The sequence below is a fragment of the Ovis canadensis genome, chromosome 6 (assembly GCF_042477335.2).
Source record: "Ovis canadensis isolate MfBH-ARS-UI-01 breed Bighorn chromosome 6, ARS-UI_OviCan_v2, whole genome shotgun sequence".
NCBI lineage: Eukaryota > Metazoa > Chordata > Mammalia > Artiodactyla > Bovidae > Ovis > Ovis canadensis.
The window spans coordinates 93,549,580-93,576,483 of record NC_091250.1 but is presented as its reverse complement, the minus strand read 5'-3'; the positions used below and the strand labels follow the sequence as shown (position 1 = coordinate 93,576,483).

The 26,904-nt window shown below is 36.3% G+C and overlaps 1 protein-coding gene across 12 annotated transcripts in view; it reads right to left on the bottom strand.

The window, feature by feature from the left end:
• The window catches only part of ADGRL3 (adhesion G protein-coupled receptor L3), a 936,369-nt gene that overhangs the window by 529,214 nt on the left and 380,251 nt on the right, over positions 1–26,904 (bottom strand). For 6 of the 12 annotated variants that reach the window (XM_070292434.1, XM_069593110.1, XM_069593111.1 and 3 more), the window contains exon 4: positions 25,254–25,457. The exons of the other annotated variants lie outside the window; for them this stretch is intronic. In XM_070292434.1, coding sequence (XP_070148535.1) covers positions 25,254–25,457 — 204 coding nt within the window. The remainder of the gene's footprint in view (positions 1–25,253; positions 25,458–26,904) is intronic. 12 annotated transcript variants of the gene reach the window in all.

The following is a 26,904-nucleotide window of genomic DNA, read 5'->3' as shown; positions in this document are numbered from 1 at the left end:
TTAGAATGATGATCACTTAGGGAAGCCATTATTCTGCCCACCACAGGGAAAGGTAAAAATGAATAAATAAAAATAAAGATTGAACAAGCTGGAAGAGTGATGACAGTGTGACACCCACGAGGAATCAAATGATCTCTGAATTCCCTGTACCTGATATCCTAAAACAGTGTAGAAAAAAGAGGACTATGAGATTGTGGTGTTGTCAACTATGTCAGATGATGCTGAAAAGTCAATTAAGACGATGACAGGAAACAAACGGTGAATTTGTCAAAATGGAAATTCTTGGTGAACTTAAGAAAAGCAATCTGAGTACAGTGGTAGCAAAGAATGCAGGATTAAAGTGAATAAATCTGAATTAAAGTGAATTTAAGTAATTAATTAAAATTAAGGAGAACGTTAGGTGTAGAAATGGTGTGAAAACACAATGTCACTTCTCAAAGGTGTATTTATATTAAGCAAAAATCTCCTATTAGTAAAAATTAAATGTCACAAAATAGACAACACACAAATTATTCTATTTCTTAATGGAATATCATGCAAATACAACTTTATAAATACTTTTAATGAGTTTGATGTTTTCAAACTCTTGAAGAAAGATGAAAACTATAGTATAATCACAACTGCATTAAATATATAGATACATAAACAGCATAGATAAAAAGATAAAAAAGTATGTAGAGCTCTTCATAGTGATTGCTTTTAGCAGCTTGATTTATGCTTTTTTTCTTTAAGTTTCCTACATTTTTCCAATATTATGCACATGAATTATTTTTTAATTTCTAGAAATAATGTAAATGTTTAGACATAGTTAGATTCCTCAAAATTGTTTTTGTTTAAACAACTAAAATGAAAACATAATTAGTTCACTTAAAAAACATATGTGTTCACAATGATGAAACTAAAACTTGTTTAGAGATGAAACTGGGTCTGGTGTCAGCCCATTAACTATGGGGAAATTACATGAAGCTTCTGAGCCACAATTTTCTCATTTATAAATAAGTGGATTATAGACATGATCTCAAATGATCCTTCTAAGCTTAAATATTTTTGAGAATATCCAGATTCAAATTCAAATAGGAAAATAGAGATTTTTGTTTCTATAAAAATATTCATAAATTTTTTATTTATATAAAATTGTTATATAAAAATCTATAAAAGATAAATGAAAAACTGGGAATAATCCACACAAAAAAGAAATGGAAATGGACCTGAACCTTAAGAAACTAATCTCAAGCCTTTCATGATAAGAAAACTGTCCAGCCTTCTCACATTAAGAAAACTGCTAACTAAAACTCATTGAAATATTCATTTATCTACTATCAGATTGGAAAACCTAAAACTTTGACAGTATATTCTTTTGGTGGGGCTATGGGAAAGCAAATACTCTCAGATCTAGCTGATTTGGAAATAACTAGTGAAATGAATACATGCATTTTACCTGTGTAGCCTGCAATTCAAATTTCAAAGATTTATCTAAAAAATACACTGGCAAAAATGAAATAAGATTTATGTGCAGACATGGCATTACTTGTCAACTTCAAATGTTGAATAAATTATTATATATTTACACTAAAAAAATCATATAATTTACCTAGATCAGAAATCATCAGAGAAAAAGACACTCTCATTGACTACACTTCTGGTAATTAGTGCTTGTGAAAGTTTGGATGCATTTGCCATAACCCCACAGTGACTATGTCACTAAATATGGTCACAGGCAAGGATAGACTTAAGCCAATTTAAATAATATCATATAGCATACCTTATATGTGGAATCTAAAAAGAAATTATACAAATGAACTTACTTACAAAACAGAAGGAGACAGACTTAGAAAATGAACTTATGGTTGCCAGAGGGTGGGGTGGAAGGGATAGTTAGGGACTTTGGGAAGGTCATGTACACACTGCTATACTTAAAATGGATAACCAACAAAGACCTATTGTATAGCATATGGAATTCTGCTCAATGTTATGTGCCAGCCTGGTTGGGAGGGGTTTTAGGAGAGAATGGATACATGTATATGTATGGCTGAGTACCTTTGCTGTTCACCTGAAATGATCACATTGTTAATCAGCTATACCCGAATACAAAATGTTTTTGGTGATAAAAACAAAATTAAAAATAAATATAAATAAAATAAAACGATTTCAAAACTCAACCAGCATGGCCACTGAAATACTAGGATATGTATATATGTGTGTATATGTCTCAATATATCCATTCCATCTGCCTTGTTGGTTGTCTTTCTTTATAGATTGCTTGCTTTGAAAAGAGGGAAGAGGATACATTTACAGGCTCAAGGGAACTCTGTATCACCATCTAGTTCTTTTAGCCCAGAGCTCCCTCTGGAAATGTACAGAGGAACTGCTCTCCAGGCAGTCCAGCTGAATAGAACTCACACTTATTCCTTCTCGCTTTCTTGGGAACTCTCTTCCTCTTTACAATGAGAGCTTCCCTGTCAAGATGACTTTGGAGGTTAACTATGAGATGGAAGTAAATCAGCCTTACTGAAGAATATCAATGCTTCATTCCCAATCCTTCCTTTATAATGCCTTAGATCAGGCTTCAATCACGGAAGAAATGGCAGGCTCGTGGGTATGGGATTATTGGAAGAACCACTAAAATGTCTGGCTAAAAGAGTAAACTACATGTGACTTGTCCAGTTGTAAAAAAAAAAAAAAAAACAACCTACCAGAAAATAGCATCTGCTCTAAGCCCTGCCCTCATAACAACCAGCTGTTATCGGTTATTCTCACCTGCTGGCCAGGTTCTCTCAGGATTAACTCTCACTGGGGGTGAAACAAATAAAAACAGCCAACCCTGAGCAATCAAGCTGCTTCAGTGCTTCTCCTTTGCTGCTGGGGCCATGAACTCCTTCTGCCCCTGGACCTTCATTTCCTAGGACTCTCTAAGCTGCCAGCAATTTCTATGAACTAGGAAAGTTTCTCCTATTCTGTCTCTGATAACAATGTCCTAGAGGTTTCCGCTTACCAAGCTTCAAAGTCATTAATGTCTCAGCTCAACCCAGCTGATCCTAATTACATTGTGACTAAAGGTGTGTGGCTATTTTTTTTTCTTTATTTTGGTGACTGCTGCTGCTACTGCTACTGCTAAGTCACTTCAGTCGTGTCCGACTCTGTGCGACCCCACAGACGGCAGCCCACTAGGCTCCCCGGTCCCCAGGATTCTCCAGGCAAGAACACTGGAGTGGGTTGCCATTTCCTTCTCCAGTACATGAAAGTGAAAAGTGAAAGTAAAGTCACTGAGTTGTGTCCAACTCTCAGCGACCCCATAGACTGCAGCCTACCAGGCTCCTCCATCCATGGAATTTTCCAGGCAAGAGTACTGGAGTGGGGTGCCATTGCCTTCTCCGATTTTGGTGACTATTTCCCTTTTAACCATATCAAACCTTTGATAAAAATCTAGTGAATGAATGTTGTATATTTCAACTTCTTTTCTACATGTAAGGATGCCCCTTTTGGTAATTAATCAGTTGCAGTGATCAGTGATGGGTTTCCAATATGCACAAATATAAACTTTCTTAAAATATACCTTTGAAATATCAACCTGGGGTATTAAATTCAGGTTAATTTTCAAATGCAATGAATTCAACAACAATTTTGCTATATTCTCAAATCTTATCCCTCAAGAGTTTACTATATTTAATTCAGTTTTAGGAATGTGTTTAATAATTCTAATATCTAAAACATATGGAAATATTAGATTTCCTGAAGAAAGTCCTTTTATTTCACTTAGTATTAGTGTGGTTATAGAGGTAAGGATTTCAGACTTTGCTACAGATTGCCTGGGGTTAAGTCTTACTTCTGCAATGACTTTGCAGGTATTTAATTTCTTTGTGCCTCAATTTCTTAATTTGTAAAAGGAATAAAAATAGTCCCTACATCATAGGTTGGCATGAAGTACATATATTAATGTGAAGTACTTAACAAAAAGCACCTAGTACACAGTACATTTTTAATAAGTAAGCTATTTTTATTGCTGCGGCTGTTCATCTGTATAGTCTTTTAGCTAAAAGTATCAACTTTAATGATGAAGTTCAATTTCATCATTAATAAGTTATGTTTTAGAGGATACTTAGATATTTGAATGCAAAGCCATGCTTTCAGTTCAGTTCAGTTCGGTCACTCAGTTGTGTCTGACTCTTTGCGACCCCATGAATTGCAGCACAACAGGCCTCCCTGTCCATCACCAATTCCCGGAGTTTATTCAAACTCAAGTCCATTGAGTCAGTGATGCCATCCAACCATCTCATCCTCTGTTGTCCCCTTCTCCTCCTGACTTCAATCTTTCCCAGCATCAGGGTCTTTTCAAATGAGTCAGCTCTTTGCATCAGGTGGCCAATGTATTGGTGTTTCAGCTTCAGCATCAGTCCTTCCAATGAATATTCAGAACTGATTTCCTTTAGGATGGACTGGTTGGATCTCCTTGCAGTCCAAGGGACTCTCAAGAGTCTTCTCCAACACCACAGTTCAAAAGCATCAATTCTTCAGCACTCAGCTTTCTTTATAGTCCAACTCTCACATCCATACATGACTATTAGTAAAACCATAGCCTTGACTAGATGAATCTTTGTTTCCAAAGTAAAGTCTCTGCTTTTTAATATGCTGTCTAGGTCATAACTTTCCTTCCAAGGAGTAAGTGTCTTTTAATTTCATGGTTGTAATCACCATCTGCAGTGATTTGGGGGCCCAAAAAGATAAAGTCTGCCACTGTTTCCACTGTTTCCCCATTTATTTGCCATGAAGTGATGGGACCAGATGCCATGATCTTAGTTTTCTGAATGCTGAGCTTTAAGCCAACTTTTTCACTCTCCCCTTTCACTTTCATCAAGAGGCTCTTTAGTTCTTCTTCACTTTCTGCAATAAGGTTAGTGTCATCTGCATACCTGAAGTTATTGATATTTCCCTTGGCAATCTTTTTTTTTTTCCCTTGGCAATCTTGATTCTAGCTTGTGCTTCATCCAGCCCAGCATTTCTCATGAAAGGAATGGCAAACCACTTCAGTATTCTTGCCTTGAGAACCCCATGAACAGTATGAAAAAGCCGTGCTTTAGAAATCATAATTTGAAAAAATTCATGAATATGGACATTTCAAAAAACAGAAAATAGTAACCTAACCATTTGATATTAGACATGACAAAGAAATGACAGATTTGTGATAGAAAAGCTAATGTCAGAGAACAAAGGAAGAGAACTTTGAAATTTATTTAGATTTTATTTGGTGGTTCTTTTGGTCACTAAAGCTAGTAATAGTAAAACCAGTGAATATGGTTAAAATAGAGGTGATAGAGAAATACAAATGCCCTCAGAGAGATTACAATGCCAAGAACTGCAGTTCCCCAAAAACTTTACAAACTATGCAAGTCTAACCCAGTCCCACCATCTTCTCAAATGAAAGCTAAAAAGGACTCAGGCCAGAGATGCTGTCCTGGACCACATGATGTAGAAGCAAATGAGTCAGAACTAGAAACCAGACCATCTTGTCTTCTCCAGAGGTCTCCATCTAGAGTCACAATGACTTCACATGTTTGAAATCTTAGGTTGAAACTGCCAAGACTGCATTTTCACAAACTTCATTATATATACATTTTACTGACCAGGCTCCCTAAAGAGTAAAAGATATGATTCTGAGTCATAATTGGGCAGAAAAGTCCTTTTCATCAACAAATTCTATCAATCTTCTTGTCGATTTATTCATTCTTTGTTTTATGACAGATAGCTTTTCCCTAATTAAGCCTCCTTTCAGAACACAGAGATTAGCCACTGCACCTTGAGAAAGCAAATCCCTTTTTCCTAAGAGCACCATGTTCTTAATATCCAAAGGAACTGAGGCAAAGAAGCTGAACATAATCCAGTCCGCCTTTTCCAGCTGAGCTTTCATTTCATACTTCACTACAGTTGCTCTAATCCTCACTTTCTCTTTGGGTTGCAGTGTATTCCAAACACACAGCATGTTTAAAATCCCTGTTGATCCGTTGAGATGCTACACAGTGCATGACAGAGTTTGGCAAGCATGTACACTGAGACTTCAAAAAAAATCTAAATAAAATGGAATCTGTGTTACCATCAGTTTTACTGTTTTTGAGGCCACTAAATCTTCTCCCTACTCCCAGGGGTGCCCCCTCTTCCAACAGGCATCATCCTAATTGGGATCTGACCAAACAGCTGGATTTACAGTGAAACATTAACCATCGGCTGAATTCCTCAGACACACACAGACACACACACACATCCACACATATATAGCATCCTGCAAAAGCACGACTTACAAATGCAAGCTTGAAGACTCATTTCTCACTCTGACCCCTGGGGGTCAATGATGTCAGAGAAACGATTTCTGAAAGGAGATCTTGAGTGGGAGTGAACAATCAGACCAACAATAATGAGTAGTTCTTGAAGGTCACAGCTGTTGAGCAGCTAATTGTAACTTGAAAAGCTGAGTACCAAGTTATTAATGATCTTGCTGATAAACCTTTTTCCACTCCAAGTCACACAAGCTTTTATTCCAACTTTGAAGATAAAGCAAGAGCTGGTGTGGCTATATGCACAATGCTTTTCCTGTCCAGATGCAGCCATGCATATCTGACCGTCTCCTTTCCTCACACACTCAGTATAATCCGGTGACCTTCATATAAACTGAGGCATGCTTTCTGATTCCAAGAGCTCACCTAAGGAAAGCGATTGCCAACTCTGCCAAATATTTTTAGTTTGTTTTAGCTTGTTAACGATTCAGTATTATAAAACAGACAGAACTGAATCAAATAAGTAATTTGCTCAGACAGCCAAAATAATCCTTTCCTTATTTTACATGCATGTGGTAGAAAACATACCACCTTAATTTGAAACACAGACACGGTATCATGGGAGGCAAAACATAATACTTCCACAGGCTAACAAAAGTATACTAGAGAATAAAAAGACCTGTCTGCTTTTCTTAGGAATTACTAAGAGCAAAGTCAAGCAGACAGGAGGAAACACAAGGCATACTATTAGAAAATCAGAGAGTACATCATATATGGGAATTTTATTCCAACAATTATCCCTTCTCCTCTAATGATTTACAACAGGGTTGCTCTCCTCTCTATTCCATCTTCTGTCTTATTTATTGGTTTATGATTTCTTCCCAAGCAGGAGTCAAATCTTCAGATCCCTATTATTTATCTAAAGAGAATCATTCATTTGCACACACTAGGTTCATAGTAAATGCTTGCTGAATGAAGGAAATGAAATGCTTTAATTATAATGTCTTTCCAACTAGAGAGCTGTTCATTGCTCTCACCACAGCAAGCCACTAAGGTTCTTGAATGAACCCCCGAGGCTATCACAGAATGATGAAAGGTACTTACCTTCACTCCCCTCCACAACCCCAAAGGAATTAATGAGCAGCTTCCACAAAGCCCAGAAGCAAACAACTAAAATCAGAACTGCAGCCTGTTAGTATAACACAAGTTAAACTAGGAGAAAAACATGTTTCCTGCAGGGTAGAGATGGGAGCAAAGCATCTAATTATTTAAGTGAGATTCAGGTCTGTGAAAGAACATGTGTGCAAACATGCCCACTTGTTTTATTTGCTTAATAAGCTCATCAGTGATATGCCATGCAAGAATATCAGTATTTTATCAGTTAACGCCTGCTTTCATAAATGGTTGTCTACAGCTTACATTGTGCTATTTGTATTACAGTTAATATATGATTAAAGACATATTTATTGGATAAATACCTAAGTCATAGATAACATAACATTAAGAACCCAGGCAAATGCATGATGAATAAAAGTTCCTCAAGACTTTTCTAATCAGGTAAGGAGGAAAAGGTACATATATAAATAACTATAATGTGACAGTGAGATAAATTCTCTACTACATTTGAGTGCCAAGTGTTACCATCTACAACTATATGAATTCCTATAAATTGCTAGGTGTACACAGATCAATACAGTTCCATCAATCTTGCTTCTCCATCCACCTACAAAAAGGAGGGTTTCCACTGAGCTCATGTCATTTAATCACCCATCAAATCTCCTGGATTTTTCAAATGTAATGTGGTACAAGAGCACACTGGTAGAATCATTTTTTTTTTCAGTGGTATCAGGTCATCACCTAAGCAGGGGTGTAGGGACACTTGAATAATAGATGACTGTATTACCCCAGCCCCTTCAAACTGGAATAACCATATATAAGTGCAAAATTCCAAACAGCAAAACCTCTCGATCATTTGTGTTCAACAAACTCAATCCTGGGCCATGGGATTTTCTACCCATGAAAAAAACTAAAATAAACAGTGTTGCATTAAAACAAAATAGTTCAGATATCCATATATTTTAGGAAGATTTCTTTTTACAGAGTAGAGAAAATTCAGTTACTCTCTGGTAAGATTTTTAGTTGTCAATTTTGAAAGACCCACAAAGCAAGAATTGATTCACCAGTAAAAAATGTGTTATCCAAATTTTTCTTCACTTCCCTTCTACATCTATACTAACCCTTCTGGGACAAATCGTATATTTATGTGATTTCCTCTCTGTAGGTCATATCCATATCTGTTGCTAAAAATCTGATTTACTTTAATTCCCATTATTCTCAAAATCCCTACAGAACTGGCTATGGATATCTGAAAATATATCACATTGAAAACTGAAGTTATTACCTCCCTCAAAAAACAGTATTCCTTGCCAACCATTTAATTCAATATATACATAGAATACAAGCAGAGGTTGAACTCACAGCCATAAAGTATTTTAAAAACCACATATAATAGTTTCAAAATGTTTTATTTAATATACTCCATTTTAAATAAATTAATAAAAGTGCTTTTAGTTTTTGAACTTTAAAGTCGATGGTCACAATGTCTCAAATATTTCACCTCAAATATAAATTAAAACTGTAATTTTGTACAATTCAAAGTAGTTAATGCAAACATTTACATGCAATCTTCATTTAGGTCCAGTTCTAATGGAAAAAATGTTCTTGTCTTCAGGGTAGTAGTTATATGAATAGATTCAATGAAGTAAAATCGTTTATACATTTTTCCTAAGTATCAAAGACATCTAGATTTCACAAGGGCTTTATAAATATTAGCTAATCCACTAATTGTATAGATGGGATATTTCATAACTTACCTCAATTTACAGTTTCACAAGTAACAGATGGTGGATTAATACTAAGGAGGCAATATTTTGGGTTGGCCAATAAGTTCATTCAGATTTTCTGCAACATCATATGAAAAAATCCAAACAAAATTTTTGGCCAACCCAATTCATTATCATTCAAAACAGGACACTTTTGAGAATGCGAGAGGATACTATTAAGGATGATTGGAGGACAACAGGTATAAACTGGGTCTCTTTGGAAACCAGAGATTATGGTTAGCCATAACACATGCAATGTGTATTTGCTACTTCAATTGAGAACATTTCATCTGCTATAGATATAAGAAACAAATGTATCGGTAAAACTTATATGTTAAATATACGTTAAGTATAAGCAAATAACTTGGGAGATACAGACAAAATTCATAAAATATATGAAGAATAGAGAGTAAGTTAGTAACCCTTACACATGTTACAGAATCAATGAAACAATTACAAGAATGGAACATATAAGAGTGTTACTTAGAAAGAGATTTACAGACCATACATCTTAAACATTCATAAAGCCCACATTATATCACCTCTAGATTAATAGTTACCTTCCCTCTACATCTGCGGAGAAGGCAACAACATCCCATTCCAGTACTCTCGCCTGGAAAATCCCATGGGCGGAGGAGCTTGGTGGGCTGCCGTCTATGGGGTCGCATAGAGTCGGACACGACTGAAGCGACTTAGCAGCAGGAGCAGCAGCAGCAGCTACATCTGTACCTCTTAGTTACATCTGTTATGGTCCATTTCTGATTCCATGTGTTCTTCTCTTGAAAAAGGTAGATATAAGCTACAGCAGCCCACTACGTTAAACAGCAGGGTATAGCTGCAGTTAAGTATACAAGTCTCTGTATCTCTCCAATAAAGTAAGCTAATGTTACCTGTAGATACCTCCCAAACATTGAACTTCCTTGTTTATCTGCTTTTTGTAACCACATCAGTAGCAGAAATGGCTGATGAAGCAGAAAGTGAATGAGGATATTGTGACACTGCATAAACAGAATTTAAAAAGTGTGACCTTTCCAACCATCCAATGGAACTCTTCCTATCTGTGCAAATGTATCCTACAGCTTTGTAATGGGCTTCCCACGACAGAATATATAAAGCATGCAATTCCAGAATCTTGATGCCTTGGTCTGAGTGTCTTGCCGTCGTAATTTCACTTGTCTGGTAGTTATGTAGAGGCTTTTACTGCACTGATATAAATTCCCACACAACAGCACATTTCTCTAAAATCTCATTAATTTATTTACTCATTCAACAAATGTGAGTGTCTACACAGCATGCTCAATTCTGGGTTCCTGGGATATAAAAATGAAAGACACAGCCTCTGTTCTTAAACAGAGTCCAAGGAGGAAAACACATGAGCAAACAGACAAGATACAATAATGTTGTTATATCCTAGCCTCCCAGGATCAAGGAAGGCTTCCTAGAGAAAGGGACACAAACGAATACAGTATAGAACAAAACAGAACAGAAGGAAAACAAGGACTAACATTTATTGTTACTGCATGCTCTACCATTTTCTAACTCACTTAGTCCTCATAACAACCCTATGAATTAGTAATGCTATTATTCCTAGCTGAAAAATAAGAGAAGGAAGGCATAGGGAGGGGACACATTTACCAAGTAGAAGAGTCAGGACTGAATGCAGAGCTCTCTGGCCCAAGAAACCACCCTCTTCATCACCAAATTACACTGTGTCATATCCCAGGTGCCAAGCACTACAACATGAATGGGAATTAGAAATGTAAAAAAGGGAGAAAAGTGCACAGTGAGAATTCGAATTAAGACAACCACCATACTTCAACAGAGTTAAAAACATGGCACAGATATGAGGCATTGAAAGAGATGAAGCTGTTAAATTAGGTCGGGCTCAGAAACTGAGATTACCATGCTGTTGCTGCTGCTGCTAAATTGCTTCAGTCGTGTCCGACTGTGTGTGACCCTATAGACGGCTCTCCCGTCCCTGGGATTCTCCAGGCAAAAACACTGGAGTGGGTTGCCATTTCCTTCTCCAATGCATGAAAGTGAGAAGTGAAAGTGAAATTGCTCAGTCGTGTCCGACTCTTAGTGACCCCATGGACTGCCTACCAGGCTCCTCCGCCCATGGGATATTCCAGGCAAGAGTACTGGAGTGGGGTGCCATTGCCTTCTCTGGAGATTACCATAGGCTTTATCAAAATGCCTCATCACCTTCCTTGTCATGTGTCCCCATAACTCAATGTGTACATTACAATATTTTAAGGGGAAAACAAGTAAATACATTATGTGGAATGAAATGCAAAAAATAAAACAAGCCTCGAAGTCTTCAATTAGTGAAGACTTTCCTTTAATATAAGGCAATATCTTATAAAAATTTCACATTATCTGAACTACCATGCAATACAAATAAAGATTTTAACTTACATCTAATCTAGTATAGTCCTAACCATGGGTTACATAACCATGTTTATTTTGTTTAAATTCCTGTGAATATGAATTTATGTATATGTTGACTAAAAATGTGAGAAATGAAAAAACGGACCTCATACAAGTAGCTTTTCAACAATACTATGCTGTCATAGATGTTTTAAGATGGTAAACAAATCTGTATAACAGGACAAATAAAATATAAGTAAGAGGTAAGAAGAAAACCAACAAAACATACATCTTCACAGGCTAGTCAAATAATTCTGATAGAATATCTTCCCGATATAATCATGTTAGTTTTCTAATGCTATAAATAATCATATTACTTAATGTAAATAAAAGAAAATTTATAAACACCAGATGAACAAATGGTATCTTTTTCCTTTCAGATGCGAAACTGTGGGAATAAATTACTCTTTCACAAGACCAGCAGTTTCAAATAAAATTTGAAAATCAATCTGCTTTGTATAATTCTTAAATTTTAAAGTGATATAAGTGTTTAAACAAGTTTTTTTTTTGCTATTGACTGCATATGTTTAGATTCAGCCAGTCAAAACTTATTACAGTATATAATTTTTAGCTTAGTTACTAATTTCCAAGTCTCATCAAAAAAATCCCAGCATTTTTCTATTAATCTCAAATAGTATTACAACATTCTAGAAAATTTCAAAAAATTTTACATACTTGTAACATGTGTCCAATCCAGCACTACTTTAGCCTGATAACTGACAACTAAACCATGATGAAAAAAGAATATGTGAAAATTCCAGAACAGAAGAAAATCGCTAGACATAATCATTTCCCCTCCAATTCTAATATATATACTAATAAATCTAATCATCTATCATATGCTCTACTTGCTAGAAGATATTTGAGAAAGATCGTCGCATCACAAATCTATCAGTGAGAATCAAAAATACTTTTATTTTGTCACTTATTACCTCACACTCTCTCATCATCTTATCATGCATTTATGAACTTTCTGTGGATTAACATCAGCAGAGGCTGCCAGAGTGGTAAAGCATATTAAAAGTTTGAGACTTCCCTTTGCCAGTTGTATCAATTCATGATATGATTACCCCTCCACTGGCTTGTAATATTCCCTCCTCTAAATGAAAGCGTGCCCCCAGGATATCTCCTTACTCATTCTCTTTTCTGCTTTGACAATCTCCTAAACCCCAGTAACCTTAACTATCTATCACCTTTATGTTGAAAATTTCTAACTTCTATTACTAGCGATAACTTCTCTCAATATTTAGATTAATATTTCAAAGTCTGGTTCTCATTTATACATCTAACTCAATATTTCTAAGATCAGATTCATCATTTTCCCCCTGAAAACCAAAGCTTACTCTTGTCATCCTAATTCTATGAATGGCCTAGTCATCTAGGCATCTTTGATTTTTCCCTCATCCTCACTTCCTACGTCCAGTTAGTAGTCAAGCACTGCAGATTCAATTTCTGTGCATCTCTCACATCGTTCCTCTTCTTTCCATCCCCATTGCTTTCTCCTCAGTTCAGACACTCATTACCTTCTGCCCTAGGGCAATAACCTAACTGATCTCTCCATGCTCAAGTCTCTCTCTACCACAAACCTTCCTACATAATCCTGACAAGTTCTAAACTGCAACTCTGATCAAAAGCTTCCAAACAATCCCTATGACAGACAAAATTACATACAAAGTCTCACCCAGGCATTTAAGACCCCCTACAAGATGGCTACGGACCACTTTTCAAACTTCCTGCCCCACTACTTTTCTCCTCATTCCCTTATTGTGGGTTAAAGTAGACTATTCACTGATTGATGAAAATGTCATAAATTTCTTCACCTATAACTTTGTTCACATAATTCAATTCCCTGGAGCATCCTCCACTGCCAGCACCTCCCATCTAAGCTTGCAAATGATTCTGAGGATTTTTCAAGAGTTTGTTAAAATATCACATTACCAGGAGTTTCCTGGTGGTTCAGTGCTTCAAGACTTTGCCTTCCAATGCAGGGCATGTGGATTCAATCCCTGGTCAGGGAGCTAAGATCACACATGCCCTGCAGCCAAAACCAAAACATAAAACAGAAGCAATATCATAAGAAATTCAATAAAGGCTTTAAAAATGGTTCACATCAAAATCTAGAAATAAAAAAATACCGCATTGTCTTAGCTTTACCTGTACTCCTTTCTCCAAAATCCCCAGCTCATACCAGGGAAGCCATTTCTTCCTCCTTTAAAATACTATAGCATTTGTATTATTTCATGGTAATGTAACCCACCAGCCTCCTCTGTCCATGGATTCTCCTAACAAGAAGAGTAGAGTGGGTAGCCATTCCATTCTCCAGGGGTTGTATAACACCACATTTCACCAAACCATTGAGTCAAATGCCTATGGTTTGCCAACTCTCTCTGTCACCAGCAACTGACTGGAAATCCTTGAGGAAAGAAATAGCCTTATAGAGGGTTCTATATGCATTACAGAAAAAACCAACATGTAAACTAAATTAACTGAAGTCATTTTCTCATCAGAATACTTACACTCAGTGTTCAATTACCCTAGCTATGAACCCATGATTGTGACAGAAACATGAAGCCAATAATTGAGTATAGCATTTTGTCTCTTCCAAAGTCAACAAGAATATTAAAAGAAACTAAACAGTTCATTGAAAAATTTTCATGGATTTTGTATTATTTATCTATGGTATGATTATCATAAAATGACACCCAAAAAAAAGAATGCATACCAGGTCTCAAAAGCTATGAGCTTAATCATATTTGATATATTTACATATGATGCTTAATCATAAGAACAACAATGTATATACTTTTATTAGTACACTATACAGATGAGATAACAAAGATTTTTTAAAATATAAGTCCTTGGCCTCAATTGATACAGTTAAGAAACAATAAAGCTGAAAGTGTTAGTCGCTCAGTTGTGACCCAACTCTTTGTGACCCCAGGGACTGTACTGGCCAGGCTCCTCTGTCCATGGGATTTCCCAGCAAGAATATGGGATTGTGCTGCCATTTTCTTCTCCAGGGGATCTTCTCGACTCAGGGATTGAGCCCTGGTCTCCTACATTGAAGGTGGGGTCTGAGCCACCAGGGAAGGCCCTGGTGAGAATGAACTCAAACTGTCAGACTCGAAATTTCATACATTTACTGTAATTCCATACTACTACTCTCACAATCGCAATAAAAACAAAATGGTGGCGAGTTAAAGACATGTTTAATGATTAAGAAAAAGGAATTGCTTCTTTAGGATGTATTACTCGGGAGGGAAATTATCAATTTAGCTAACTATACATATGAAAGAGAAAAATAATAAATTAGAGTGCCTGGCCAAATGTTTTCATTTCTGTGCTGGAGACATACATGAATAATGCAAAAATCTAAAAACCAGACATAAACCAATCTATGAATGTATGATATTCTATGTAAAACAACACCTGCCCTCTTCTTCCCTTTCATCTTAATTTGAAGTTAAGGCTTTTATAAATATAATGGAAGCTTTCTCTCTGTATCTGAAATATACTTCAGATCTTTCTCACTATCACCTATTATTTGAGTTGAAGGGAAACATAAGAAAAAGGAAAAGATTTTCCAGTAAATAATTTATTCTGAAAAGCACCTGTGACTGGAAGAGTAAAACCTATTTCTTTGGAACATATACACAATTGTTATTATGTGGCAAACACTCAATAAATTAATGAAACAATTTATATATCCCCAATTAACTCTTTTTGGGCTAGAATGTCAAGGTTTTGAATATTTTTCATGATACAAATTCTTGGTAACAAGAAAATTTCAGTGGCAAAAAATATAATTTCTATGAGCATTTTGAAAAGCTAGTAAAAATTGACTTGACAGATGGAAAGGAAAAATAATTTATAATTTAAGAAACATAAAGAAAAAAAGTATTTATCATATTTTCCTGGAAATATCTGAAGGCCAATCTCATTAATACATTTATTTTTCATTGGATACATCATTCTAGTAATTATACTATTTGGGGGAAGAAACAAGATCCTAAAGAAATGTTTCAAAATATCACGTTTTAGGCCAGAAAGTTTATTATTTTTTTAACCTCAATACTTTACCTATTTTCCTAAATACCTATTATCCTTCCCATATAAAAATATAATATTGTGTACCTAATCATCCTAAAGGGCTTTCCAGTTAGTACTAGTGGTAAAGGACTTGCCTGTCAATGCAGGAGACTTAAGAGACTCAGGTCGGATCCCTGGGTAGGGAAGATCCTCTGAAGGAGGGCATGGCAACCCACTCCAGTATTCTTGCCTGGAGAAACCCATGGGCAGAGGAGCCTGGCAGGCTACAGTTCATAGGGTTGCAAAGAGTCGGGAACGGCTGAAGTAACTTAGCACACACACACAATAATTCTAAAGGGTGCTGTCCAAATGATAAATTTTGCATATCAATTGCACCTGACATTTTGTTTAAACTGTCAAACCTCACTGAAAGAAACAAATATGAGCAGGGGCTTTTATTTGAAATATTATACTGTCATGTAAAATAAGAAGCTAACACAGCACTTTGAAGGGCATGTTATACTATTCTCTTATAGTAACAATTTTATCCAAAAGACTGAGATTGTAAAACGGAGGGTTTCCATTTTTGTAGCAACATTTATCTCTGTTCTTCTGTTATAAGTTTTTTTCATCTCTCTAGCTCCCCCTGAATTCCTGGACTTAACCTATACACTTCAGACTGCAATGTAATAACAAAAACCAGATTTTCAAAATTTGAGGAGTAAGAACATGAGAACATGTTAGAAGGATAACTCATCAAAGTCAATATAAATGACATATATAAACATATTAAGAGTAAAAAAAGTGTCAGGTTTTCCTGTGATCATTACTCATATAAAATGAAAATATAAAAGCGAGGAGGAAGTGAAGTTATTTACCAAATGCACACACACACACAACTTAGGGCCACTCTAATTCAGAATTAGAGGGAAGATAGAAATTGTTTGGTCAAGAATACACCTAAGGATGAGTGCAAGGAGAGAAAAATCAATTCAAGGCAGTCCTACATTGAAATTTTAGCTGAGCTAAGGAGGAGTCAGGTAGTATAGGACAGGCCAACCAGCAAAACTAATATTAATTGCCAAAGATGTGGAAGGAAGGGGGCAGGGCTTGTCTAACAAATTGTTAGAAACTCCATGAGGCTGAAAGATAAGAAAAGTGTGGAAGGAGATGTAGTGTGAGGTAAGAAAAAAGTGTGCTACCTACTAATCTTGTTTTGGGGTTCTCAGGTGGCTCAATGGCAAAGAATTTGCTTTCCAATGCAAGAGATGCTGGTTTGATCCTTGAGTCTGGAAGATCACCTGGAGTGGGGAATGGCAACCCACTCCAGGATTCTTGCCTGGTGAATCTCATGGTCCACAGGGTTACAAAGAGTTCAACACAACTGAATGACTGAGCATGCATGAACTAATCTTATTTACTGGATGCATGTACTTTGGCTTGTAAGTTTTAAAGCATCCCATGTTACCTCTTCCTGTTCTTCCCTTATTTTAGTATCCATGACCTCCCCTATGATGTTGATGAGATCATGGTATAACTGGCTCCATTTCCAAATCACTGTCTTACAACTATCAGAGTAAATGAGCTTTTGCTAACCTCCCCCTGCCTCCATCAGTTTATTTTAATGCCTTCATATGTACAACTTGGAGAAGGAAATGGCAATCCACTCCTGTACTATTGCCTGGAAAATCCCATGGACAGAGGAGCCTGGTAGGCTATAGTCCATGGGGTCGCAAAGAGTCGGACACGACTGAGCAACTTCATGTTCATGTACAACTAGGTGAGTTCTGCAGCTGTGGTCTTGGACCTATGACTTGAAAGTGTTTATTTTGGGGGGACTTTTAATCAATTGGTTTTTAAAATTAATTTATTTTAATTGGATGCTAATTACTTTATAATACTGTAGTGGTTTTTGCCATACATTGACATGAATCAGCCATGCGTTTACATGTGTTCCCCATCCTGAACCCTCCTCCCACCCCACGCCCCATCCTGAACCCCCCTCCCACCTCACTCCCATTCCTCAGGGTCATCCCAGTGCACCAGCCCTGAGCACCCGGTCTCATGCATAGAACCTAGACTAGTGATCTATTTCACATATGATAATATATATGTTTCAATGCTATTCTCTCAAATCATCCCACCCTCGCATTCTCCCAGAGTCCAAAAGTCTGTTCTTTACATCTGTGTCTCTTTTGCTGTCTCACGTATAGGGTCATTGTTACCATCTTTCTAAATTCCATATATATGCATTAATATACTGTATTGCTGTTTTTCTTTCTGACTTACTTCACTCTGTATAATAGACTCCAGTTTCATCCACCTCATTAGAACTGATTCAAATGTATTCTTTTTAATAGCGGAGTAATAATTGATTAAACATTTCCTTAAGATAAAACATCAATGTCATCAAGAGATATTCTGTTTTATTAATCATTTTTAATTAGGCAAAAGTATAAATAAAGATTCATTTCTGAGGTATTCTCACTTGCACATGAAGATTATTTTTTGTTATTATTTCATTAAACAATGTTCTCCGTTACATTGTTAATGAGCTCAAATATGAGAAGACTAGTCTCCTACTTCCTATCTGAATTTTGACATGGAACATTGTACTAAGAACTGAATGAATGCCAAATATATTTAGGCCTGCAGATCAACTGTCTTAACTTCATTCAATTTGCCTCTTTGCCATAGTACTGAAAAGTATACATTCCAAAAGAATATATATAGGAAGAATTCTTCCAGCTGTTTCATGGCAACACAGGAGAGGTCAAAATCAAATCTCATCTTGGCTCCATTACAGCCCTGCTAGGTATTACTGGGAAGCATTAGATAGAAGGAATGCCTGAATGCCTACCAGACACTCATTTGTTGAAGAATCTTATTATACCTAAGGCAAAATAGAATACCTAAGGAAGAATAATAATATTTTTCTTCTTTTTAATGAGAATATCATGCTCAATTAATAGCATTAATATATATTTTTTTAGACTAACATATTATTTTTAAGTTGAGCATTCTTAAATTCTGAGCCAGAAATCTGGGTTTCTATTCAAAGGAATGTATTGAAGAAGTCATCTGTAAATGTTTTGGTAACACCACCATCATTCCTTATCAACATTCTCTGTTTCCTCTTGTCTTTCTTATCTCAGTAAGTGATAGGATCATTCCTATGATCATGGAAGATAGAAACCTGGTAGTCTTCTTTGGGTTTTCCCTCTGTCTTACTCACTTATCCAATGAATCCTATATCTCCTGTCAATAGATCCTCATTATCACCAAAGTCATTGGTTTGCAGAGTCAGTGCCACATCATTTCTTATCTGAATTAATAGAATAATCTCCCATTTCAAGCCTTGAAGCCTCTAGTTTATTTGTCAAATGCAGGTGGCAGTTCATTCTTCCCTCGATTCCTCTAAAATTCACTTAATATTACCCTTACTGCCATCAGAGAAATTCCAAACTCCTCATGACATTATATCATGCCATATTTACCTTCTGTAGATTATTTCTGGGCAAACAAATAGAAATTATCCTTTGTGAACTAGGCCTGTGTACTATTGTTTCCTATCTATATTAGTTACTGTTGTTCAGTTGCTGAGTCATATCAAACTTTTGTAACCCCATAGATGCAGAACACCAGGCTCCTCTGTCATCCACTAACTCCCCAAATTTACTCAAATTTATTTCTATTGAGTCAGTAATACTATCTACCTATCCCATCTTATGCTGCCCCCTTCTTCCTTTGCCTTCAACCTTGCCCAGCATCAGGGTCTTTTCCAGTGAGCTGGCTCTTCGCATCAGGTAGCCAAAGTACTAACGTTTCAGTTACAGCATGAGTCCTTCCAATAAATATTCAGGATGGATTTCCTTTAGGATTGACTGATGAATCGCCCTGAAGTCCAAGGGACTCTCAAGAGTCTTCAGCACCGCAATTCAAAAGCATCAATTCTTCAACATTCAGCCTTCTTTATGTCCCAACTCTCACAACCATACATGATTACTGGAAAAACCATAGCTTGAACTATACAGTCATTGTCAGCAATGTCTACTGTGTAATACACTGTCTAGCTTTGTCATAGCTTTCCTTCCAAGAAGCAAGTGTCTTTTAATATCATGACTGACTAGAGTCACCATCTTCAGTGATTCTGCTGCTACTGCTGCTAAGTCGCTTCAGTCATATCCGACTCGGTGCGACCCCATGGACGGCAGCCCACCAGGCTCCGCCATCCCTGGGATCCTCCAGGTAAGAACACTGGAGTGGGTTGCCATTTCCTTCTCCAATGCATGAAAGTGAAAAGTGAGAGTCAAGTTGCTCAGTCATCTGGAGCCCCCAAAAAACAAAATCTGTCACTGCTTACACTCTTTCTTCTTCTGTTTGCCATAAAGTGATGAGACCAGATGTCATTAGTTTTCTGAATGCTGAGTTTCAAGCCTCTTTTATCCTCATTGAGAGACTTTTTAGTTCCTCTTCACATTCTACCATGAGAGTGGTATCATTTGAGTATCTAAGGTTGATACTTCTCCCCACAAATTTGATTCCAGCTTGTGATTCATCTAGCCTGGCATTTCACATGATGTACTCTGCATATAAATTAAATAAGCAGGATGGCAATATATAGCCTGTTGTACTCCTTTCCCAATTTTGAACCAGTTATTCCACGTCTGGGTCTAGCTTCATAATCTCCATATAGGTTTTTTAGGAGATAGGTAAGGTGGTCTGATACCATTTCTTTAAAAATTAATAGTTACTTTCTTCTTCTACCTCTGTACTGGGTTATCTACTATTTGGCTGTCAGATCCCAGGTTAAATGTCATGTTTCTTCAGGAGCATCTTTTCCAGTCTTCCAAAACTGAGTTGATACTCTCCTTATGTGTACCATAGGACTTTATACTCACTTTTGTAATAGGGTCTCAGTATTTCCTCTTTACTACAAAACTGCTTCTATGTGGCCCTACATCCTAAGATGGCCAGTGACATGAATAATTAAATCAGGGGTTTAATCAGGCCTAACCATTGAGGATTAAATGTTCTTTTTGGAAATTTAAACTAAAAGGTAAGACAACAAGTGCCAGTTGGTGGTTAGTGCTATTGCTAAGGGCAGTGGTGTATAATTCAGGCAGGCAGTCATTTACAATGTAAATGAGCAAAGAAAGCTGTCAGAAAGCTAGAGAAGAATCAAAGAGGAACTAGGCCCATTGGGGGAAAAAAAAATTTCCTAGTATCATTTACTGATAAGCAAGGTCCAGTGCTTAATAGTCCTTAGATTTCCATAAGAATTATGTTTTGTTTTTTTTAATTAATTATTTATTTACTGGCTGTGCTCCATCTTAATTTTGCTCTTGGACTTTCTCTACTTGACACCCTGGTGGCTTAGATGGTAAAGCATCTGCCTACAATGTGGGAGACCCAGGTTCAGTCCGTGGGTTGGGAAGATCTCCTGAAGAAATGGCAACCCACTCCAGTATTCTTGCCTGGAGAATCCCATGGATGGAGGAGCCTGATAGGCTACAGTCCATGGGGTCGCAAAGAGTCAGACACGACTGAGCGACTTCACTTTCACTTTCTCTACTTGTAGCAAGCAAGCTCTTTGGCTACTCTCTAGTTGCATTGTGAGGGCTTCTCACTGTGGTGGCTTCTCTTCCTGCAGTTCAAGGGTTCTGGCCCATGGGTTCAATTGTCATGGCATGTGTGCTTAGTTGCTTCGCAGCGTGTGGGATCTTCCCCAACCCGGGATCAAACCAGTGTTCCCTTCATTGCAAGGCAGATTCTTAACCACTGGACCACCAGGGAAGTCAGAATTATGAATTCCTAAAACACTGCTCCTACAGGAAGCACCTACCATCAAATACACACACACACATATACAAAAGCATACGTTAATCACTACTTTACAAACAAATCTCTTGACTCTTTGGGTACAAGGAAGAGATATCCTCTAGCAAACTTTTGTCACAATGTATTATTTTTATCTCCCAATACCATTAAAGTTTGTTAGTTCTCCATCTCTGCCTTCCTGCCACTTTAGAGCAAGGCCCAGCATGCATCTATGAACAATCGAAAGAGGAAAACATAGTGAAGGCAAGAATGAATGAAGGAATTACCAGTATTCAGACTAATTTAACTGGAGAAGGAAATGGCAGCCCACTCCAGTGTTCTTGCCTGGAGAATCCCAGGGATGGCAGAGCCTGGTGGGCTGCCGTCTATGGGGTTGCACAGAGTCGGATATGACTGAAGTGACTTAGCAGCAGCAGCAGCAGACTAATTTAAAGACTAACTTGTGTTTAAAGCAATAAAAAAAAAAATCTGTGGTGGATTCATGTTGATGTATGGCAAAACCAATACGATATTATAAAGTAATTAACCTCCAATTAAAATAAATAAATTTATATTTAAAAAAAGAAAAAATCAAATATAGTTTAATTAGCATGAAAGAATTACCATCTATAAACATAAAAAGATGGAAGAAAGAATGGGAGAAAATGGAAAAAAAAAATAGTGATGGCAGAAGTGGATGTAATTCCTCAAGAGACTGAGAGACTACACAAACCACATTGAAAAGCATTTTGACTCCCGCAAAAGGTAAGCTTAAAAATAATCACAGACTACTAGAGTTTTTATAACTTCTCAGGATTGAAATGCTTCAGCTGTACTCCAAGAGAACACTTGTATGAACCCTGCACACTATACGTGTGGCTTGCAGGAGGCTTATTTGTAGATCATTTCAATGAACTTTTTATGCTTCTGCATGAAAATCACAATTAAAGCAAGGAAAATGCTGATAAAAAACACATTAACATTCCTTCAGCTTCAAGGAAAACTCTTGATATCTAGTCATTAACCATGCAATCTGCCCTCAGACATCCTTCTGCCTTAATATGCTAAAGAGAAAAATGTCTTCTGAGAACAATGTTTTTTAATTCTTTATGCTTTGCTGCTCTACTGTGAAGTCCTAATTCCTGTGAATCCAAACACTCGTTAACTCTCAAGAAATGCTATTAGCTATCTGGAATCAAATGAATATAAAGGGGAAAAAAGGGCAAAGTTTAATTTCAAACAAATAAAAGGGTTTTTGTTATGTTATGAAGGCTGTGTTTGTTGGGTTTCTATTTGCTCCTTTGGCTATCTATAGAACAAACAGAGGTTAACTTTTTTAAAGTAATAACAATTTTGTATTCCAATCAAAGACTGCATTAATATCAAGCTTTACTATTTATATTTTTCTGAGTTTTCTGTATCTTAAAATATCTTGTTTCTATAACAGACTATTGTTTTTCTTTTAGAAAGGCAGGTAGAAGAAGGGAGGAAGCTGGAGTTCGTTGACATTTTCCAGTTTGAATTCTTTCATGTCTTTTCAGTTTGAAGAGCTCAAACTAATGTAATATCTCTTATTTTAATTTCATATTTAATACCAGTTCATGTGTTCTAGCTGTATGTACTATTTTCCATATCAATAAAGACTATGCCCCTGTAATATTTACTTCATCTTCTTTATTCTTTCTATAGAGAGCTTTCAAAGATGACCTTTAGTTGCTCTCTGACTGATAAAATTACTTTTGCACAAAAGTGACTTTCAGAAAGTATTACCTCATCATAGCAGATTAACATAATAACCTAGGCTCCTTTTAAATCACATGATATTTATCTCAGTGTTCATTTATAAGATCAAGTAAAGGTTTCCTGATACTCTCATTTTTGTCTTTGCCCAAAATAGAATATAATTCAATTTCCCTATTTGTAAATAGATAGAAAAATGTGACTTAATCTCCTTACTACAATGTAACCTGACACACACATGGCAAAATGTAAAAGCTAGTAATACAGAAAAATCTTATTAAGCTATAAAAGCTGGTGAACATATAAATTCAGCCAACATATTAGTAAAAGTACTATAGGAAAAAACTTATGCTAATTGACTGCTATTTTGAATTGCCAGCAGGTGTTTGTGTTTCTGTGTTTATGTTACAGTTGCTGATTTAAACATTTATAACATCTCAAAAAGTAAAATTCATTTCTAGATTTCTTCTTTACTAGCACTAGAAATTGTGATGAACACATATATATTTGAGCAAATTAAAAAAAACATTAATTTAGTGTTACTGTTTCATAATATAAATCAAAAGCCAATGTCATGATGAAAACTTTCTGATTGCTAAAGCACATTTTGTGAAAAATATAACTGTACCCAATTTAGAGAATTTCAGATTTAAAATGATAATACAAAACAGAAAAGAAAAAAAAATGAATTCTTAAAGAATATTTATTATACCTTTTCCCTGATTTTTCCAAAAACACTGGAGTCAATTCTATGTGCTTCTGTAGAAATATATGCACAAAGCTCCCACCACTGACCCCCAATCATCACTATCAGGGAAGTAGTGCTAATCTGAATTGAAAGACTCTAGGCCACTGATTAAAATATGTGATTGAGTGGAAAGAGCCACTGTGAGTGCCAGCATCACCACACACTTACTCTATGTGCCTGAAGTAATTGAAGAATCAGGTTTAAATATCACAGGTCTCTTAAATCTCAAATTGATAAAGAGGTGATGAATAACCCTTAGTCCCTGAACTAAAATACAGTGTTCCAATGTATTTTACCAGAGAGTTCTGTAATGGTGCTCAGAAGATAAGCTCAGTTAATATAGTGGCATTTCAGGTTCCTTAGACAGTATTTCCTGTATTATTAAATCATGGTGTAGGAGATGTGAGTGTATTTTGGGATAAAGCTTGATACTCATGGTTCCACCTGCCAAATGTTTCTCAACCTTTTTCATGTTGCAGACACATAGAAAATTATAAATAAAGTATTAATAGAAATAGCATATGATATGCACATAAGTACTATATAATATTTGTATATATTATTTTATATTCATTATACATATTATGTTCCCTGAGGGAAATTAGAGAGATAAGAGTGTCTTCATAAAGTTTGATGAGCGAAAAGAAGAAAAACTCTATTGCCTAAATATTATGTAAAGATTATATATATATATATATATATATATATATATGAAGTACTGAGGAAAAGAATAAAACTGGATTTTCTAAAAATATTATATAATTTTCCTCGTTGGAACTTGAAAGGCTGGGTGTCTCACACTGTACTTGCCAACTGAAGAGACAATAATAAAAATAAAGCACTTTCCAACATTTCCATTAAAAAATTTGGTTGCTTTTGCAACCATCACTTTTCTATCAGGATGGATTCTTTAAATGACTACACACAATTCCTAACCAAGATGTTTTCACCATAATCTCCTCAAAAATCTTTCCAGTTTCCATTGATGGGAATATTTTTTCAAACAGATGATCGGAAATGTTAAAATGCGTCTTTTACAACCATTCAAATTTACAACCATTGACATGGTCACTAAGAGTAATTTTAAACTTCCAGTGAAAATATTTCAAACCGAATCGGAAATTCAAAGTCAAACATTTTCAAATAGCGATGAGGTTCTAACGTAGAACAAGCATGCATTGTTCAACAACATGTCTGTATCTCACTTGGTGCAAACATCGGCCACAATGAGTGAATGCAGAGATCTATGAGAAGACACGTTTGGGGCACTGCCTGGGAACGAGCTTCCCAGGGTCCCCTACCCAGCCACCCCCAGCCCTCTCTCCCCACCGCTGGCCGCACCTTGGGCTGAGATCTGAGCTCCATGGGCACCTGGACCACGAACTCCTCTGGTAGCTCCACGGGGCCCTGGTCCGCGATGAGCAGTGGCGCGCTCCGCAGCTGGCTGCTGAAGGAGATGTCTGGGAGGTAGAGCGCCTCCTGGGCCGCGCTCAGCATGTCGCAGTGGAGAAGCAAGGGCTGGATGTCGCTCACTGTGCTTGCCACCTGCGGGGACCGCAGGGCGCACCATCAGACTCCGCTTAGCTCAGGCCGGCCTCAGAGGAGCCCTGCTGGGGCTATTCCCAAGGCTGCTCTCTGCTGCGGGCCGTAGGCCGTGGACTCCACCACCCCAGGCCCCACAGGCAACCTTGGAGCTAAGGAGCTCACATCTCCTGGTTGCTAGTGTGATATGGACTGTGTAACTCTGTCCTAGTTAATCACCATCTTAAGTAAGCCAAAAACCTCATCCTAACTCCTAAAAACGATCAGAAAATTAACTAAAATTATCAAAAGCAGAAAAAGCTGCCTGAAAAAAACATAGATTATATTTGTTATAGATTCACTGCCTTCTGTTCTAATTAATGGGCACTCATGTCTGTGTCAATGAAAATATTGGTTATTGAATTATATATTTACACACAAAAAGCTTGATATAATAATGGGTGAAGAAACTTTCAGAAAGTATTTTTATTAATTTTGTTTGTTGAATTGTTACATGGATTGTTTTATATTTATTTTTATGTTTCAGGTTATTTAACATTTTTGGAAAGATGCTGTATTAAGGTTTGTGATAGACATTAGGATGAAAAATACATACATACATTTTTTGCCATATATATATACACAGTGATTTTACTCACAAATGGTACATATTACATAAATGGATAAATATGGAAGACCAAGACAATAATGAAAAAATAAAATTACACACACATGACTATTTTTTAATATTCACAGAACAGTCATACATTTTATGCTATGAAAAACAACGGTTTAAGTACAGGAGTTCTTTTCATGTGTATGTGAATTGGTACAGATATACTTTTCTATACTAATTGCAACTAGTGTAATAAATAGGAGTGATAATGATAATGTTCCTGCTAAGAGAAAGAAAAAGACTTTACAAGGAAAACAATTTTGCATTACATAACTATTTTAACATATTATAACATGCATATTAAAAACATGATAATGATGCTATATTCAACAGCCAGGAGAGAAACTAAGAAATCTGATAAAGAGAATTTTATAATCATCTTTCTAATACTAGAAGCTTATACAGTAGTGCTAGAATCTCTTGGTGTCTAAAGTATTTGAAAATTAAGAGTGAAAAACACATTCTCCTCCAACTCATGACAAATGATATAGCTCTTATAAAAAGCAAAAATGATATTAAGAAATTTGTCAAACAATCCATCCACAATGACAAAGTTTAAAACATATCTTTAAGGCACCACCCTAAAACAGATTTTTATTTAAACTCATTATAATGTATGTACACTAACATATCTAGCCAAAAGGTAATCTGAATGCTATTTTGACAGTTTGTGTGAATGAAAAGGTATCAAAAGAAGTAACAAGTTTTAAGGCCAAATACAGCTGTGACAAAAATTAAAATATCTAAAAAATCACTTCCAGTGACATCTTTTCCAATCTTTCAACTTCCAAAATA